General features: G+C 45.1%; 1 protein-coding gene across 3 annotated transcripts in view; it reads right to left on the bottom strand.

Moving 5' to 3' along the window:
• Window positions 1-9,080: 9,080 nt before the first annotated feature.
• The window catches only part of CCDC60 (coiled-coil domain containing 60), a 275,404-nt gene continuing 267,245 nt past the window's right edge, over window positions 9,081-17,239 (bottom strand). The window contains exons 14-15 of one of the 3 annotated variants that reach the window (XR_007471770.1): window positions 17,021-17,096; window positions 9,081-13,143 (exon numbers count right to left, since the gene is read on the bottom strand). Coding sequence is in view for 2 of the 3 variants with exons in the window: in XM_049698199.1 (XP_049554156.1) it covers window positions 13,102-13,143 (42 nt within the window). In the remaining variant the exon portion in view is untranslated. The other 2 variants (XM_049698199.1, XM_049698200.1) reach the window with 2 other exon arrangements.

Raw genomic sequence — 17,239 nt, 5'->3', positions numbered from 1 at the left:
ATTGGAGAACAGTTTCGAATAGTAGTAGAATATCTCCTCCTTTTGTTATTCCTAATGTGATGACTACTTTTAAGTTTAACTTGTATTACTATTTTTTTCTAGCTTTATTGAGATATTGTTGACATGCCATGTTGCATCAGCTTAAGGCATACAATGTGATGGCTTGATATACATATATGGTGAGAAACGATTACCACGATAAGGCTTTAACACAGCCTTCAGCTCACTGGCAATTATCAGTATACTATTTCTGCGAGTCTGGCTTTTGAGATCCCACATGTGAGTGAGACCACACAGTATTTGTCTTGCTCATTTCACATAATATAGTGCCCTCAAGCTTCATTCACGTCGTCCGAAACTTCAAATGGCAGGATTGCCTTCTTTTTTATGGCTGAATAATATTCATATATACATAGACACACATATATATCTGTATGCATGTGTGTGCGCGCGCACACACACACACACACACACAATGTGCAGTCAAAAATCTGCAGACGATTTGAGAGTGGGCCTTCCATATCTGCAGCTCTGCGTCTGCAGAGTCAACCAACAGCAGACTGTGTAGTACTGCAGTATGTATGCACTGAAAAATGGACCCACATTTCTGTCTATAAATGGACCCACACGGCTGAAACCCATGTTGTTCAAGGGTCAACTGTATAGATATAATCATTTGTAAAGCCTTGGGGAGTGTTCACATTCCCATATGACAGTATTTTAAGTCTATCTTTTTATACCTCATGAATAAAGTATTACTATTATGTTCACTTTTTTTTACATAATATTTACCTATTTACCAATATATTTGGTATTGTTCCTTCTTAAATTTCATATTTTCTTTATGGGCTTACTTTTCTTCTCTTTGAAATATATCTTTTAGAAATTATATTAGTGGGCTCTATTGGTAATAAACTATTCCACTTTTTGAGTTTTGGACAATGTCTGTATGTAGCCCACATTCTTGGAAGATGGCTTTGTTTGAGTGCACAAACTAGTCTGACAGTTATTTCTGCTTTGTATTCACTCACAGCTGGCTTTCCATGCTACTGATAAGATGTGTGCTGTCGACTTGTTTCCTTTACAAATGACCTTCTTTTCGTTCTGGCTGCGTTTAAGATCTTTGTCTTGCTATTTGTAATTGTACCATGATGCGTAAGTAAGACCTTTATCTACTCTGGTTGGGATTTGCTGGGCTGATCCAGATCTCTATCTCCAGATTCATATCTTTTACTAATTTAAAAAAAACCACAACCATCATACCTTCAAATATTATGTTTTCCATTCTCTCTATTGTTTACATAAACTTTGATTAGATATTTGTTAGGCCCTCTTATCTTCTATGTCACTTAATATTTATTTCATATATTTTATCTCTATGTCTCCATGTGGCTTTCTGGGTAATTTATTTAGAATTTTTTAGTTCATCAATTTTCTATTTAGCTAGGTTTAAATTGCCTGTTAGCCCCTCCTCTGGGTTTTAAATTACCAAATTAAAATTAAAAACTTCTAGTAGTTCCATTACCTTACTTTTCAAAATTTCCTGATTATCTAAGCAGGTTATTATTTCTCGTCCACTCTTTTTGTCCCCCCTTACATTTTGTTGATATATTATAAATTTTATTTTTTAATTAATGCACAGAAAAACTGGCTTTTGGGACTGTTCAGTTCTAGGAATTTAAACACATGTATAGATCTGTGAAATCACCACCACCACAAGTTTCATCGCTCTGAAAAAAATCCCTTCGAGTCACACTCTTCCCCACTGTTCCCACCCAATCCCACACTCCCTGAAGTGTGAGGTGAGCCTGAGAGGATTTTAAAGTAGTCTCCACTTAGCGTCCAATTCAGAGAGAAACTTACACTGATGAACAGCAAATCCATCTTGCAAAAGTTGTGTGCTCATCTTTCCCCCAATGTGGGGACAGGGCTGAGATGGAGACAGATTCCTGATGGTATCATTTGAACACCTGGATCCTGCTATATCTGAAGCATCTACCTTTGGATTTTTTGGTCACGTGAGCCAATAAAATTTTCTTTTGGCTTAATTAGGCTTGCATTGGATTTTGTTCCACAAAGCTGAAAGTCTCCCCAGCAGCGATCTTCATTTATTCAAGAAGTTGGTTATTTTTAAAACTCACTTTAAAAAACTCTGGTAAAATACATATAACATAAAATTTACCATCTTAACCATTTTTTACGTGTACAGTTCAGTAATGTTAAGTGTACTGACATTGTCAGCCCTGGCAACATTCATTCTATTTTCTGCTTGTATGAGTCTGACTACCCTAGCTACTTTATGTAAGTGGAATCATACAATATTTGTCTTTTTGTGATTGACTTACTTCACTTAAACATAAAGTCTTCAAGGTTCATCCATGCTGCGGCACGTGTCAGAATTTCCTTCCTTTTGAAGGCTGAATAATAGTCCATCGAATGTTATACCACATTTTGCTTACCTAGTCGCCCATCGACGGATGCTTGGGTTGCTTCTACCTTTGGCTGTTGTGAATAGTGCTGCTACGAACATGAGTGTAAAACGATCTCTTTAAGATTCTGCTTTCAATTCTTTTGGATATATACCCAGAAGTGGAATTGCCAGGTCAAATGGTAGTTCTATTTCTAACTTTCTGAGGAACTGCCACAGTTTTCCATAGCAGCTGCACCATTTTACCATCAACCATGTACGAAGGTTCCAATTTCTCCACATCCTCACCAGTACGTGTTACTTGCTGTTTCTTTTTTTTTTTTTTTTTTTTTTTTGCGGTACGCAGGCCTCTCACTGTTGTGGCCTCTCCTGCCGCGGAGCACAGGCTCCGGACGCGCAGGCTCAGTGGCCATGCCTCACGGGCCCAGCCGCTCCGCGACATGTGGGATCTTCCCAGACCGGGGCACGAACCCGTGTCCCCTGCATCGGCAGGCGGGCTCTCAACCACTGCACCACCAGGGAAGCCCTGCTGTTTCTTTTGACAGGAGCCATCCTAATGGCTGTGAGGCGGTGTCTCATTGTGGTCAATAAGTTTTTACCATGTGCCTGGCACTTTGCTAGTACAGCACAGCACACAGGCTTGGGGCTTGCGGGTATAACATACATACAAGTGACTAATTACATTTCTGCAAATTGCTCCAAAGAAGTTACAGGGCCAGGGTGGAGTGGCTGACTAATTCCTGGAGGAGGGGCACCTCTTAAAGGACGGTAGCTCACTCCCATGCATCCTCTTTGGAAGTGGAACTTTTCATGCTGCTCCCTTCATAGGCTTCTGGGGAGGTAGCCTTTTGGCTGCTCAGTTTTCAGAGGCCCACAGATTTTTTTTCTCAGCACACATCAGCTTTTGGGACTGGGCTTTGCCAAACATCTTCAAAGGTCCCAAAGAGCTCTTAATCTGGCAAACAGTTTTCCATCAATAAACAGGGCAGTGTTTCCTGCCCAGATGCCTGTTAAATCTGTCTCTCCCCCCGCCCCAGAGACAGTCACTCTTGCTGAATGTTCCCTTGTTGGGCAAGATGCTCTGTTGACCCAAAGCCACCCGGTTTTCTGTGATCCCATTTGCCAATTTGTGACCAGAAGCTGAATGGTCACGGAGGATGGGGAAAGGCAGCGGTAAATGGGGCCAGGAGATGTGGCAGGACGGCTGCTGTGTTTGGGTGCCCTTTCTGTAACTCCCTCTAAGACTCGGATGTTCTTTAATAAAGTGGCAGGATTGGACTTGATGATCACTTCTTGCTTGGCATTTGGTGACTTTGAGAGGAGATGGCTAGGTCAGCTATTTCAACACTTTCTTTAAAAAGAGCTAATCAAAACTACAACGAGGGATCACTTCACACTGGTCAGAATGGCCATCAGCAAAAAATCTACAAACAATAAATGCTGGAGAGGGTGCGGAGAAAAGCAAACCCTCTTGCACTGTTAGTGGGAACGTAAACTGATACAGCCACTACGGAGAACAGTATGGAAGTTCCTTAAAAAACTAAAAATAGAACTACCATACGACCCAGCAATCCCACTACTGGGCATATACCCTGAGAAAACCATAATTCAAAAAGACACATGTAGCCCAATGTTCATTGCAGAACTGTTTATAATAGCCAGGTCATGGAAGCAACCTAAATGTCCATTGACAGATGAATGGATAAAGAAGATGCAGTATATATATATATATATATATATACATATATATATATATATATATAAAAATAATGGAATATTACTCAGCCATAAAACGAAATGAAATTGGGTCATTTGTAGAGATATGGATGGACCTAGAGTCTGTCATACAGAGTGAAGTCAGAAAGAGAAAAACAAATATTGTATATTAACACATATATGTGGAATCTAGAAAAATGGTACAGATGAACATATTTGCAGGGCAGGAATAGAAACACAGAGGCAGAGAACAGACGTGTGGACATGGCGGGGAAGGGGAGGGTGGGATGAATTGGGAGATTAGGTTTGACATAAATACACTACCATGTGTAAAATAGGTAGCTAGTGGGAACCTGCTGTATAGCACAGGAAGCTCAGCCCGGTGCTCTGTGATGACCTAGATGGGTGGGATGGGGTGGGGAGGGAGGTCCAAGAGGGAGGGGATATGGGGATATATGTATACATATAGCTGATTCACTTTACTGTACAGCAGAAACTAACACAACATTGTAAAGCAATTATACTCCAATAAAAAAAAGTAAAAAAAAAAAAAAAGAGACAGATATAGTGGCTGATGTTCATAGAGTGACATCACCCACAGCTATGCTCAATACTTGGAAAAGTAGCTGCACTGTCACTCTCTCCTTTCCCACTCAAGAAAGTCCACCGGAAAGCCAAATTGTAAGTGTAATATTATTATAGTGAAACATACTTAACATAGCACCTGACACTTAGCAAATTCTCAAAACCACAGGCTTTTAAAAATTATTCTTATTTATATTTAAGGTTAACTGACAACCTGAGATAGCCAAACTACACCCCAGGAGCCAAAACCAGCCTGCCACCTGTTTTTGGATAACCTGTGAGTTAAGAATAATTTCTGAATTTTTAAGTAGTTGAAAAAAAACAACATTCTGTGACATGTGAAAACTGTATGAAATTCAAATTTTGGTGTCCATAAATAAAACTTTATTGGGACACAACAATGCCTATTTTCTTACTCATTGTCTGTGACTGCTTTCACACTACAGTGGCAGAGTGGAGTAGTTGTGACAGACACCATATGACCCAAAACCTAAAATATGTATTATCTGGTCATTGATAGAAAAAGTTTGCTGACACTTTCACAGACTGTAGTCTCTATTGGAATCAACCTCATATTTGTACATAGTTGTTGTATCTGTGAGGTTCAAGACCATGTCTATCTTGTTCACCATGGTCTTTCTAGTTCTGGATACAGAATTGATAGTCAATACTGTTGAGTTCATTGTATCCCAGATGTCCTGGGATTCTCCATCTTCCATTCATAATTGTATCACAATTGTTTGAGCTCTTCTCCTAGCTGATCCACTGCAGTTGCAGTCTCGTACCAAGCTGCCCTTCCCAGGTACTTCTGGGGGTTCCTGCAGCATGCTTCCCTGCTCTCCCTATCTGTCCTAAGAGCCTTCCTCTGGGCTCCCACTCCTAAGTTCTCTGTTGGGCATCTCTCATCACCTTAGCCCTACTTCATTTACTAGATGCGTGGAGGTGAGAGCAGGAAACTGTACCATAGAAAGGGTGACCTAGACCCTGAATCCTGGCCTTGAAATGTCCCAACTGGCCCCTCCTCTCCTGCCTCAGTGGGGTCAGCCTGTTTCCCAGAGTTGCCAGTGCTTTGGATCATCTCTCCCCCAAATCAGGGTTGAAGCTGCCAACTCCCACTTTGTTCCAGAGGAAGGAGAGTCTCTCCTATCCTGCTGACACAGAAATCTCTTTAGAGAGACATCTCTGCCCTTAATGAAGACCTTTTCAGAAGAGGCCTTTGTTTCTCCTTTGCTTAATTCAAAGGCCTCTAAACAAAATAGAAGTCTTCTCTTCTTCCTATGATGAACTCAACCTCTATCTCAGGAGCAACTGAAAAAATACTATGGCTTTAAAATAGGTGTGTCTTCCACTTTAAGACGAGAGGTGGTACAAAATATCATGTGAAAATGTCCAGTTTCACAGCACAAGTGAATAAATGAATGAGTGTACTTTCTATATACACACATATATGTACATGGTAAACTATAATAATCTATATACTTCTATATATCATATATATTGTGTAGTGTATAGTACTGTATAAATACATGTACTTTTCTCTATACAGCACATCATGTAGTAAAATATATTTACTACATATAATAAACTATATACTAAGTTACTATAAATATTATTTTAAAACTTGGTACTATATGTTAGTGACCCATGACTATAACCATGACTACGCATACCTCGCTTCATAGGAATTCTATCCCAGGGGTGTTTAGCCTCTGGTTCAGAACTCTGGGACCTGCGTGTAGGTATTAATACCCAAAGTTGTAAGATGAATCTGAGTGTTTCACCGGCAAAGCCCATGAACAATTCCCGGGAAATAAAAATAGAACGCGGGTAATAAAATCTAACTGTTTTCCCCTTTGTGCTTAGTGGAGTTTCACTTGCTCACAGGGTACCATGTGCAGAGGCCTTGCACCCAGCACTTCAGACCAGAGTCCCTAGAGCGAAAAGGCTGTGCCCAACACCTGGCGTACCGTGTGCAGAAGTGCACATACGTGGCCCATAGAGAACAGTACCCGCCCCATCCGGAGGCCTTGCTGGGCATCACCCCTGTCATACAGGGCCTAACTGACCAGGGCCTTGTTAGACCAGGCCAATAAGCCTGTAACAACTGCATTCTCCCTGGAAAGAAACCCAGGGGGGAATACTGGATGGTATAGGACCTCAGGGAAATCAATGAAGCCACCGAGGATATGCTTCTAGTGGTCCCTGATCCCTACACCCTGCTGACCACTCTACCGTCCACCAGGACCTGGTATTTTGTATTAAATTTAAAAGATGCCTTCTTCTGTATTCCATTAGCTCCAGAGTCACAGAATTTTTTGCTTTTGAGCAGCAGGACCCAAACTCACAACAAAAAGCAATACTGCTAGACAGTCCTGCCCCAAGAGTTCAAAAATTCACTCACCATCTTTGGGGAAATCTTAGCTAAAGACCTAAAAGATCTACATCCTGGATGTAGACATTCTGATAGCGAGCCCTACTAAGGAGGCCTCTGAGCTGCTCCGAACCACTTAGCCAATAAAGGATATAAAGTGTCCAAGAAAAAGCCTCAAATATCACAAACTAGGGTGAGTTACCCAGGCTTCCTTCTCACAGAAAGTCAGAGAGGCCTATACCAGGAAAGGAAAGAATACACGTACAGCCTCGCCCCTGCCAGAACTGGAAGACAGCTTAGGGGTTTCCTGGTGATGGCTGGGTTTTGCTGCGCCTGGGTCCCTAACTATGATCTAATAGCTAGACCTCTGTATGAAAGGTTGCAAGGAAAGGATGATGATCCTTTTGAATGGGATTCAGAATGTGAAGGGGCCTGTCAAAAGTTGAGAAAGCAATTAGTTCAGCCCCCTGCCCTGGCCCTCCCACATTTAGCTAACCCTCTTAACCTTCATATTCACGAGAGAAGAGGAATTGTCATTGGGGTATTCACTCAAAACCTAGGACCCCTTTCTCAGGTGGTTGCTTATTTCTCTAAACAATTAGATCAAACTGCTAAGGGGTGGCCTCCTTGCCCACGGGCAGTGACAGCTGCTACCACTCTGCTACAGGAAGCTGAAAAGTTAATGTCTGGTCAACCTGGACTTCACACCAGGTTCAGGCTGTGGTTAAGTTCTAAGGGAACAGAATGTGTATCCTCCGGAAGGTTGAGCCAAGCTCAGGCTATGCTTTTAGACAAGCCAGCAGTTACCATAAAAACCTGTCACATGCAAAATCCTGCCACCCCGCTACCCACAGAAATGGGGCCGCTTAGAGCATGATTATATAGACACCATAGACAAGATCTATTCCTGTCACTGTGACCTAGGAAGTGAGCCTGTACTAAACACCAAAGACGACTGGTTCATAGACAGGAGTCGTTTTATGAGAGAAGGAAAAAGCCTGGTGGGATACACGGTGACCTCCCAGACCCAAGTCATGGAGGCACAAAGCCTTCTGCCCTAAAAAGCCAAGCCGATAGCCCTCACCCAAGCCTTAGAGCTCGGGACAGGGAAGAACTTCAATGTTTACACAGACTCCCAGTACGCATATGCCATCCTATACGCACACGGGGCTATCTGGAAGGAAAGAGCTATGCTTACTGCAGAGAATAAACAGGTGATGCATGGCTTAAGCATACTGAAGCTCTTAGAAGCAGGACAGATGCCAAGAAAGGCGGCAGTGATTCACTGTGGGGGTCACCAAAAGTGGGTGCAGAGGTAATAAAGGGAAACAACAAGGCGGATTCAACTGCCAAAAGGGCAGCCTTAGAACCAGTAACTTGGCAACTACCCCTCATACCTCGAAGGCCGGATCCATCCAATTATTCTCCAAACCACACAAAGGAAGAATTAGACAAAGCCCGAAAATGGGGCTTCAATAGAGATGGGGGTGGCTAGTTAATGAACATGAACAATACTTCTGTCCCCCAAGCCGCAGCTTGTCAAGCCATCATGAAGGTTCATCAAGTAACCCATTATGGGAAGGAAGCCCTTTATAACTGGTTAGTTGAGGTCATGGTAACTCCTGGCATGAAAGGTATAATTGGCCTGAGAGTTGAGACCTGCCCCATCTGCACAATGAAAAACCCAACACCAGACCCCCCAGAGGCCTCCAGATAAGAGCCATTCAGGCCAGAGGAACATATCCTGGGGAAGATTGTCAGATTTTTTTTTTTTTTTTTTTTTTTGCGGTACGCGGGCCTCTCACTGTTGCGGCCTCTCCCGCTGCGGAGCACAGGCTCCGGACGCACAAGCTCAGCGGCCATGGCTCACGGGCCCAGCCGCTCCGCGGCATGTGGGATCCCCCCGGACCGGGGCACGAACCCGCGTCCCCTGCATCGGCAGGCGGACTCTCAACCACTGCGCCACCAGAGAAGCCCGATTGGCAGATTTTGATTTCACTGTCATGCCCAGAGTACCTGGTAATTTCAGGTACCTCTTGCTGCTGACAGACACATTATCTGGGTGGATAGAAGCACTCCCCGCTAGACCTGAAATGGCAGCTGAAACAGGTAAGGCATTACTAAAAGAAATAATCCCTAGGTCTGGGGTCCCAGGATCCCTACAAAGTGATAATGGTCCGGCATTTGTGTCTCAAGTGACGAAGCGAATAACGAGTGCCCTGGGCATAAAATGGACTCTGCACTCTGCCTGGAGACCCCAGTCATCGGAGAAAGTAGAGAGATCCAATCAGACCTGCAAACGAACCTCAGCTGAGCTATGCCAGAAGACTCAAGAAAATTAGATTCAGTTGCTTCCAATTGCCCGGCTGGCACGCAGTTAGCCCCAAGGATAAGGTAAATCTAGTGCGTTAGAACTCACGAATGGTAGACCCATTCCCCATGCCTGAGAGAAGAGACACCTGAGCCCCCTTGAAATGGACCAACTCAAGTGGGCCCTCCGGGGGGAGAAAACGTGAAAGCCCTCATTGAATATGGTGCCCAGGTGCTGCCCGCACCCACCCACCTACATGGCCCTGCACCCCCTCCAGCCAGGAGTCTGGGTGCACCTAAAACCCTGGAAAAGCGGTGGCCTCCAAGTCCAGCTCACCCCCAAGTGGACGGACCCCACTTGTGACCCCAATCACCCGTCTGCCCTTAAGTCGCAGGGGTCACTCCGGGGGGGCATCACGCTGGAGGGAACCTCCAGAGACAACCTGGGGCAACGGCCCCCCTTGACTACTCGTGCTAACCTCTCTCTGACCTGAAGCCTCTCCTCCGAAAAACCACCAAAGTGTGACCAGGGAGAGTCCGCCCCGACCGAGCCTCCACATCAGCCACAGTGGCCAGCAGGCTGAAGACCAAGAGCTTCATGTTTAGGAAAAATCTGCCATGTGGCCATTACGCTCTTGCTAACGTCTGGGCCACGCACCCGCAACTGCCTGGCGTCCTTTGTCTCCAAGAGGTTAGACAAATGGGGGTCGCTCAGGGGCAAACAGTCAGGACCGAGGCCTGCTCACCATCAAACACATCTAAAGGCGGCTGGGGGAGCTCTGCTCCTTCACCCAGGCCACGAAGACGCCCAGCCTCGGCAGGAGGCAGCTACAGAAGACGCCCAGCGCCGGAAGAAAGGCAGACGAGGGAGCTGCCGCTCGCAAAGCGCAGGCACAGTTCCCAGGAAATGATAATAAAGTCTAACCTTTTTTTCCTTTTGTGCTTAGTCTGGCTTCCCTTCCTCCTAGGTGGCTGCGTGCGGAGTCCTTGCTCCCGGGCCGCGTGCAGGACTGCTGCCGCCCGGCTCTGAGAGCTGGAGCCTTGAGCAGCGCATGCGCCCGACTTGCGAGAACCCCGCCCCCTCCGCGGCCCAGGACCCTACAAAGCAGCCCCGCCCACGGCCTGGCGGGCTGCCGGGAGAGCTTGTCGAGGTGGCACCTCTCCATTCTTTGATCAAACAATAAAGCTTTCCTTTGTTTCTGAACTGAATTCAGTCTGCTTCTATTGGCCCGAACAACACTGGGCAGGAGGACCCTTGTTGGGGACCAACTCCGAAGGGTCAGAACAAGCGGTCTACTTGCCTCCATTCTTACTTTTCTGTGCCCACAGCCTGAGTTCCTTCTCCAACCTTAGCCAGCTCTGGTGTTTCATAATGATCTTCAAAGTCCTCAGGACTGGGGGCAAAGGAGGTGAGGGGGTGAGGATAGGACGAGCGTGGGTACAGATTGGTCACCTCCTCTTCCTGGAAACATTCTTCTGAGCGTATGCCCTACCGGTGGCAGGTTATTCTGGGCTCCTGAGTCTATGCGGGTGTGATGGCGTTAATAACATCCCCTGTACCGAGTGGGCACAGATGGACAAAGTGGGCACCCAGGAAGCTGGAGAAAGGCGAGAGACGCACTGGGTGGGTTCACAGGCTGAGCAAAGCACTTTGATGTTGTGCTAGTGGTGTCTGGCGTTAGCCTCTGACTGCGAGGTCCTTCTGGGGACCACGGCCATGATCAAGGAACCAGTGGCGTTGGTGGCGCTGGTGGTGATAGTATGGCCAGTGGTGAGAATGACACCTTTTAATGTCTTGCTTCTTTGCTATTTCTTCTTATGAATTCATTGTATACATTTTTTAAAATAGGTAAGAAAAAAAAGTGGGATCTCATCACTGAGCAACTTCACTGGTATCTATAGAGCTTTTCCTATGGCTTGATTCTAGGTTCTGGGAATAGAGGAAGAATGAAGGACTCCCTCCCTCCTGGAATTTATAAACAGATGAACAAATGGATCAGACATTTTCAGAAAGCGTTAAGGGCAACGAAGAAAATAAAATAGAGCATGGAAAGTAACTTCTTGGAAGTTTAGCTTAGAAGAGATGGTCATTATTCGCATCTTTACGTGTGTGCTTTTTCAAGGTCTTTTTTCCCTCAGTATCTGCCCTCCTGATCTAACTATATATCATCCACCTGAAAATGGGATCATGATGTACATTCTGTATTGTAACCTTTTTTTTTCACTTAATATACTGTGAACATCTTTTGGTTTCATTACTTATTCATCTGCATCTTTATTTTTATGGATGTAGAGCAATTATTCAGACAGGCTGTACCATACTTACATGACCCTTATGACTGCACACAGGTTGCTTCCAGTGTGTTGAAGGCATGATGCCTCTGGAATCTGTCCTTTTCCTTCCGTCATCACTGTCACCTCCCTGGCTCAAGCTTGCGCTGACCCCGGCGGACACTTGACCCAAGCTGGGTCAATTAGAGCTTTTCCCTGGAATTTGAAAAACCAGAACAGAGGAGAACAGCCTTGGGAAGGCCAGAAACCATACCGCCATCTGCGTTAAGAGGATGGCATGCTGCAGGATAGCTTATGGCTGATGCACAGACAGAAGTAAAGGGGAGGCACAGGAAGGGCCCCTGGTACCAGATGCATCAAAAGATCCAGATGCATCTTCGTCCATACCAGAGCTTGCTGTTTCAATCCTTCACTGTATTCCTTGAGGCAACAAATTTCTCTCTAGTCCAAGTGAGTCTGAGTTCTGTCGCTTGCAACCAACGTGCTGCAATTCTCGGAGCCTCAGCTTTCTCATTGAAAGTGATGACGATAACGCTTTCTTCATAGAATTGTTATATTTTAAAAAGATATTGCGGGCTTCCCTGGCGGCGCAGTGGTTTAGAGTCCGCCTGCCAATGCAGGGGACATGGGTTCGTGCCCCGGTCCGGGAAGATCCCACATGCCACGGAGCGGCTGGGCCCGTGAGCCATGGCCGCTGAGCCTGCGCGTCCGGAGCCTGTGCTCCACAATGGGAGAGGCCACAACAGTGAGAGGCCCGCGTACCGCAGAAAAAAAAAAAAAAAAAAAGATATTGCATACAAAGTGTTTAAGAGAGCACCTGGCATGTAAGTGCCCAATAATTGTTAACAACGATTATTATTTAAATCAGCACCCATGGGGCCTAGAGGCATTGCGGGTGCTCACTATAAGTCTGTTGAATAAGAAGAGAGTTTGGACTCTTCTTTCCGCTCTGCCCAAGACAGAAGGCTCATTCTTCATGACTTTAGTACCTCTCTGTCTTCTGTCCTTATTCGTCTCAGCCACGCCTCCTTCTCTGATGACAACCTGAGTTCTCAAGGTCCCTCACCATTTTCAGCCAGTTCTCACTGAAGCATCTCCCACCGTGGGGGCCTGAGACAGACGACTTTATTCCATGCTCCAAACACAGCCTCACCTCACTCCATTTCCATTTGGCTCCGGCTGGTAGACACCCAGTGCACAGCTCCAAGGCTTAATTGCATTCTGCTTGTATGTTGCCAAACACTAAAACCTTGTTGCTGGAGTTAAGTGTTTTGGGAAACGGGCTGCACTATTTCCCCAACCGAGGCTTTGAAAAGTTGGACCTGCTGAATGAGCCGCCAGATCCCGCCTTGGTCTGATTGGCGCACCTGTACTTGCCAGGGAGGACGTATCGAAACACTCACTGTGAGCTCTGTGAATGGACTTGGAAGATGCCCTGCTCCTGCAACGACATGACCGGCACATAGTAGGCTCTCGATTGTTACCATAATATAAACACATTATGAATTATTCAAGACGCTAAAATATAATAGCAGCAAACACTTAAATCAGGGTCACACTGTGCCGGTGTTTTAAGCTGTGTATACTAACTCAATGGTTCGCAAACTCTGCTGCATGTTAGAATCACCTGGGTAATTTTTAAAAGCCCTGATGCTCAGGCCATACCTTGCATCAGTGAAATCAGAATCTCTGGGCAGCAAGAGTTTTAAAAACTCTCCAGGTAATTCAAATGTGCAGTCAAGGGTGAGAATCAGTGAACGAACTCATTAAATCCTCACAGCAAGTTTATGAAGCGAGTACTGCTACTACCCACACTGTCTTATTGAGGACACTGAAGCACAACAGACAGGGTAAGTGACTTGCCCGAGGTCACACAGCTGGCAAGTGTCAGAGTCAGGTTTGGAACCAGGCTATCTGGTCGCAGAGTCCATACTTTTAATCCTACAACAATACAACTACAACACTACACGACATCCTATAGCAGAAGCCTGAGTTTCTCCCCCTTATTCTCTGTCCCCATCCCACTGCCCGGGGATGTCTCATCCTCTCCTGATTTCTCCTGGGTGTTTCCAAAGGCTCCTCCTTGGTCTTCTCACCTTCAGTCTCAAGCCCTCTACTCCAATAGGATCATAATGCCTGCCACATGTGTAATTCTGAGTTTCCTATGGGTTACATTAAAAAAGTAAAACAAAAAATGGATAAACAAGGTCCTACAGTATAGCACAGGGAACTATATCAAATCTCCTGAGATAAACCATAATGGAAAAGAATATTTAAAAAAAGATTGTAGGACTTCCCTGGTGGTCCAGTGGGTAAGACTCCGCGCTCCCAACGCAGGGGACCCAGGTTCGATTCCTGGTCAGAGAACTAGATCTCACATGCATGCCGCAACTAAGAGTTTGCATGCCGCAACTAAAGATCTCACATGCAGCAATTAAAAAGATCCTGCATGCCGCAACGAAGATCTTGTGTGTTGCAACTAAGACTGGTGCAGCCTAAATAAATAAATATATTTTTTATATGTATTCAATATATATAACTGAGTCACGTTGCTGTATGGCAGAGACTGGCACATTGTAAATCAACTTTAATTCAATAAAAAAAGAAAAAGTAAAACGAAAGATGAAGTTAATCTTAATACAATATTTTATTTAACCTAATATATCCCAGATATTATCCTTCTGACAGGTAATCAACATTAAAAAATATTAATGAGATATTCTACATTTCTTTTTTCATACTAAATGTTCAAAGTCCTGAGTACATTTTCAGTTACAGCACAGCTCAATTTGCACCAGCCTCATATCACGTGCTCAGTACCCACAAGCAAGTAATGGCTACCATATTGGACAAGGTAGCTAAGGGCGTAGAGCTTAAAAGTGCTCATCACAAGAAAAAGATAAAAGTAACTGTGTGAGGTGATGATGGGTGACATCTAGACTTACTGTGGTATATCAAATCATTACGTTGTATACCTAAAACTAATACAATGTTATATGTCAACTGTATCTCAAAAGACAATTAAAAATAGAAAAAAAGAAGCGGTATTGTAGTTTACTGGAAGACTGAGGATGAGAAGACGATGATGCCTTGATGAACCCTTTCATACTGTGGAACTCTCCTCTCCTCTTGGGTTTCCCGGCTTGACTGATACCAGACCCGTAGAGCCATTCTCAGTACAGACTGAGTGAAGGTTCCAGGGTCAAGCCACATCTAAATTACTAGTAATGCTTAAAATAGACTTTAGTTAAGATAACTCTAAGTTCCGATATTTTCTTCTCCCTAATGGATCATCTAGTGCACGGCCACCCCTTCCAGCCCCTCACCCCACATTTTGGAGACCACGGAGCTGGGGACTTCACTTATCCAGCATCTCCTGTCACATACGGGAGGGTTGGCTCTGATCACAACCCCTACCTTACGTGTATTTATGCTCTTTTAAAGCTGAATTGGCACTTTCACACCTGCTGCAAAGCTGAGTGATAAAACATCTGTGTTCCTAGTCTGCCCTTTGTGTCTTCATTGGTGCCGTGGGGCTTAACTCAGGATTTTCTCTTAGCTTTACCTGCACGACGTATCTGATGTTAGTCTCTCCCACTACTGTCCCACCAGCCCTGTGAAAGGAAGAGCCCTTCTCCGGGGCTGTCTAGAATTTGGTCACACTCATACACGGATCCCTTTTCTCCTTTTAATTAGGAATCCTTTTGTTGCCAGTGAAGGAGACCAAACGGAATCTGGCGGAAGCAGGCTTTATCCCCATGACTCGAAAGTTCAAAGGTCTGGCTAGATCCAGGTGCTCCCATGGTGTGACCAAGATTTGGTATCTCTCACTGCATTCCTCAGCTGTGTTCTCCTCTCTTTATTGGCAGTGTCCGTGTGGTGGCTTCCACAGGCTGTAGGCTTATTTTGTCCTTATTGTCAATAATGCCAGCAGAAAGCCCCTTTTTCTCACCAGTTCCAACACAAGTTCAGGGGGTGACTTTTATTGGATTACTTTACATGTCCATCCCTCTGTTCCACTCCGGCCCATGGTCCAAATCTGTCCTGTAGTCTACTTTAGTGTGACCTCCAACCTCAGAAGGTTTTTACATTTTTAAAGGGGCACGTACATAAGAAGAACATGCAACAGATATGTACTATCTGCTCCTTTACAGGAAAAGCTTCTTCAGGGCGCATGGGGTTTAAAAAACTCTCATGATAACCACTCAGGCAGCTCAGTCAGGGCAGTGGAACAGAGGACCACCTGGCATGGGCTTGGCATATAGTAGGTACTCAATTATGATTCTGATGAAAAGGCTCACAGCAAAATATTTCTCCCTGAGAAATATTTTTTGAGCTTGGGAGCTGGGAGGTGATGTATTGCCTCCTTCTCCCTAATCTATTTTAGTAGTAAAAGAGCTTCCTTTGTTTGAATAAATACTCCTTGCCTAAGCTGTTAATGCTTGCTTTCTTCCTTTTTGGCAGGTTTTATTTTGCTGGAGAGCATGATGGAAGCATAATACTAATATATACCACTAGATGGCGCTACAGCTCTTGAGCAATAGGCTTTCCCAGAAAGCGGCAAGCAGGAGGGTGGAGTAAGTCTTGTAATTCCAGCATCTCCCCTGCCCAAGACAGACACGTTCTCCACTTGGCTCTGCCACTTGCTGCCCATGTGACTGTTGGCAAATGACTGTAAGTGTTGGCATCCTTACTTGTAAAATGGGGATTATAACAATGCCCACAACAGAGGGATGCTGTGATCATCAAGTAAGATGCAAACCGTAGAATGCAGAGTAAATGTAAGTTAATGAGACGCCAGGAGGCCCCATCATTAGAGCTATTCCTGGGACATGATTCCAAAAGCCAGATAACTTTCATGACGTTCTTGTCTCATACAGTCAGGGCTGGGGCGTTAGAGGGCAGCAGCAGAAGGGAGGGAATTCAGAGTCAGCGGGACATGAGTACAGAACACCTTTTGGAAGCTCCATTTCATCATCGGTAAAGCAGGTGAGCCCTGCCTTGCAAGATCACGAAGATGAAATAACACATGGCAAGCATTCTGCACAGTGTCTGGAGCGAAGCAGTCCCTCAGTCAATGCTAGGCTGGGAGTGGGCTGCTCGAAGCTTTTTGTGACCCTCAAGGGTCCTCAAGACCCTCCCTCTCCTCTCCTCTTCTAGCCTCTCCTCCCACTTCCTGCTTTAACAATCATGGCCCATAGGATGTTGGTGTCATGTTTCTATCCCTAGTGCTACCCTGTCTCCTGAGTTTTAAGTCCCCCGACTCGACTGTCCCACAAGCATCTCCCACTCAATATGCTCAAAACAGAACTCCTTACCTTCTTGTTCTGAACCTTCTTTTCTTCCTCTCCTCCTGGTACATTAAAGGCATCATCCTCCACCCCGTGCTCTGAGCTGAAAAACCGGACATGATTCCTGACATTCCTGTCTTCTGTCCACTTGTACCACGCCACACCAACTTCTGCTGATTCCACCGTTTAAATACCCTTCTAATATCTCCCCCCAACCACTGCCACCCACGGTCGCTGCCGTAGCCT

The sequence above is a fragment of the Orcinus orca genome, chromosome 15 (assembly GCF_937001465.1).
Source record: "Orcinus orca chromosome 15, mOrcOrc1.1, whole genome shotgun sequence".
Lineage (NCBI taxonomy): Eukaryota > Metazoa > Chordata > Mammalia > Artiodactyla > Delphinidae > Orcinus > Orcinus orca.
The sequence above is the reverse complement of the archived record's forward strand: the minus strand, read 5'-3'. Positions and strand labels throughout refer to the sequence as shown.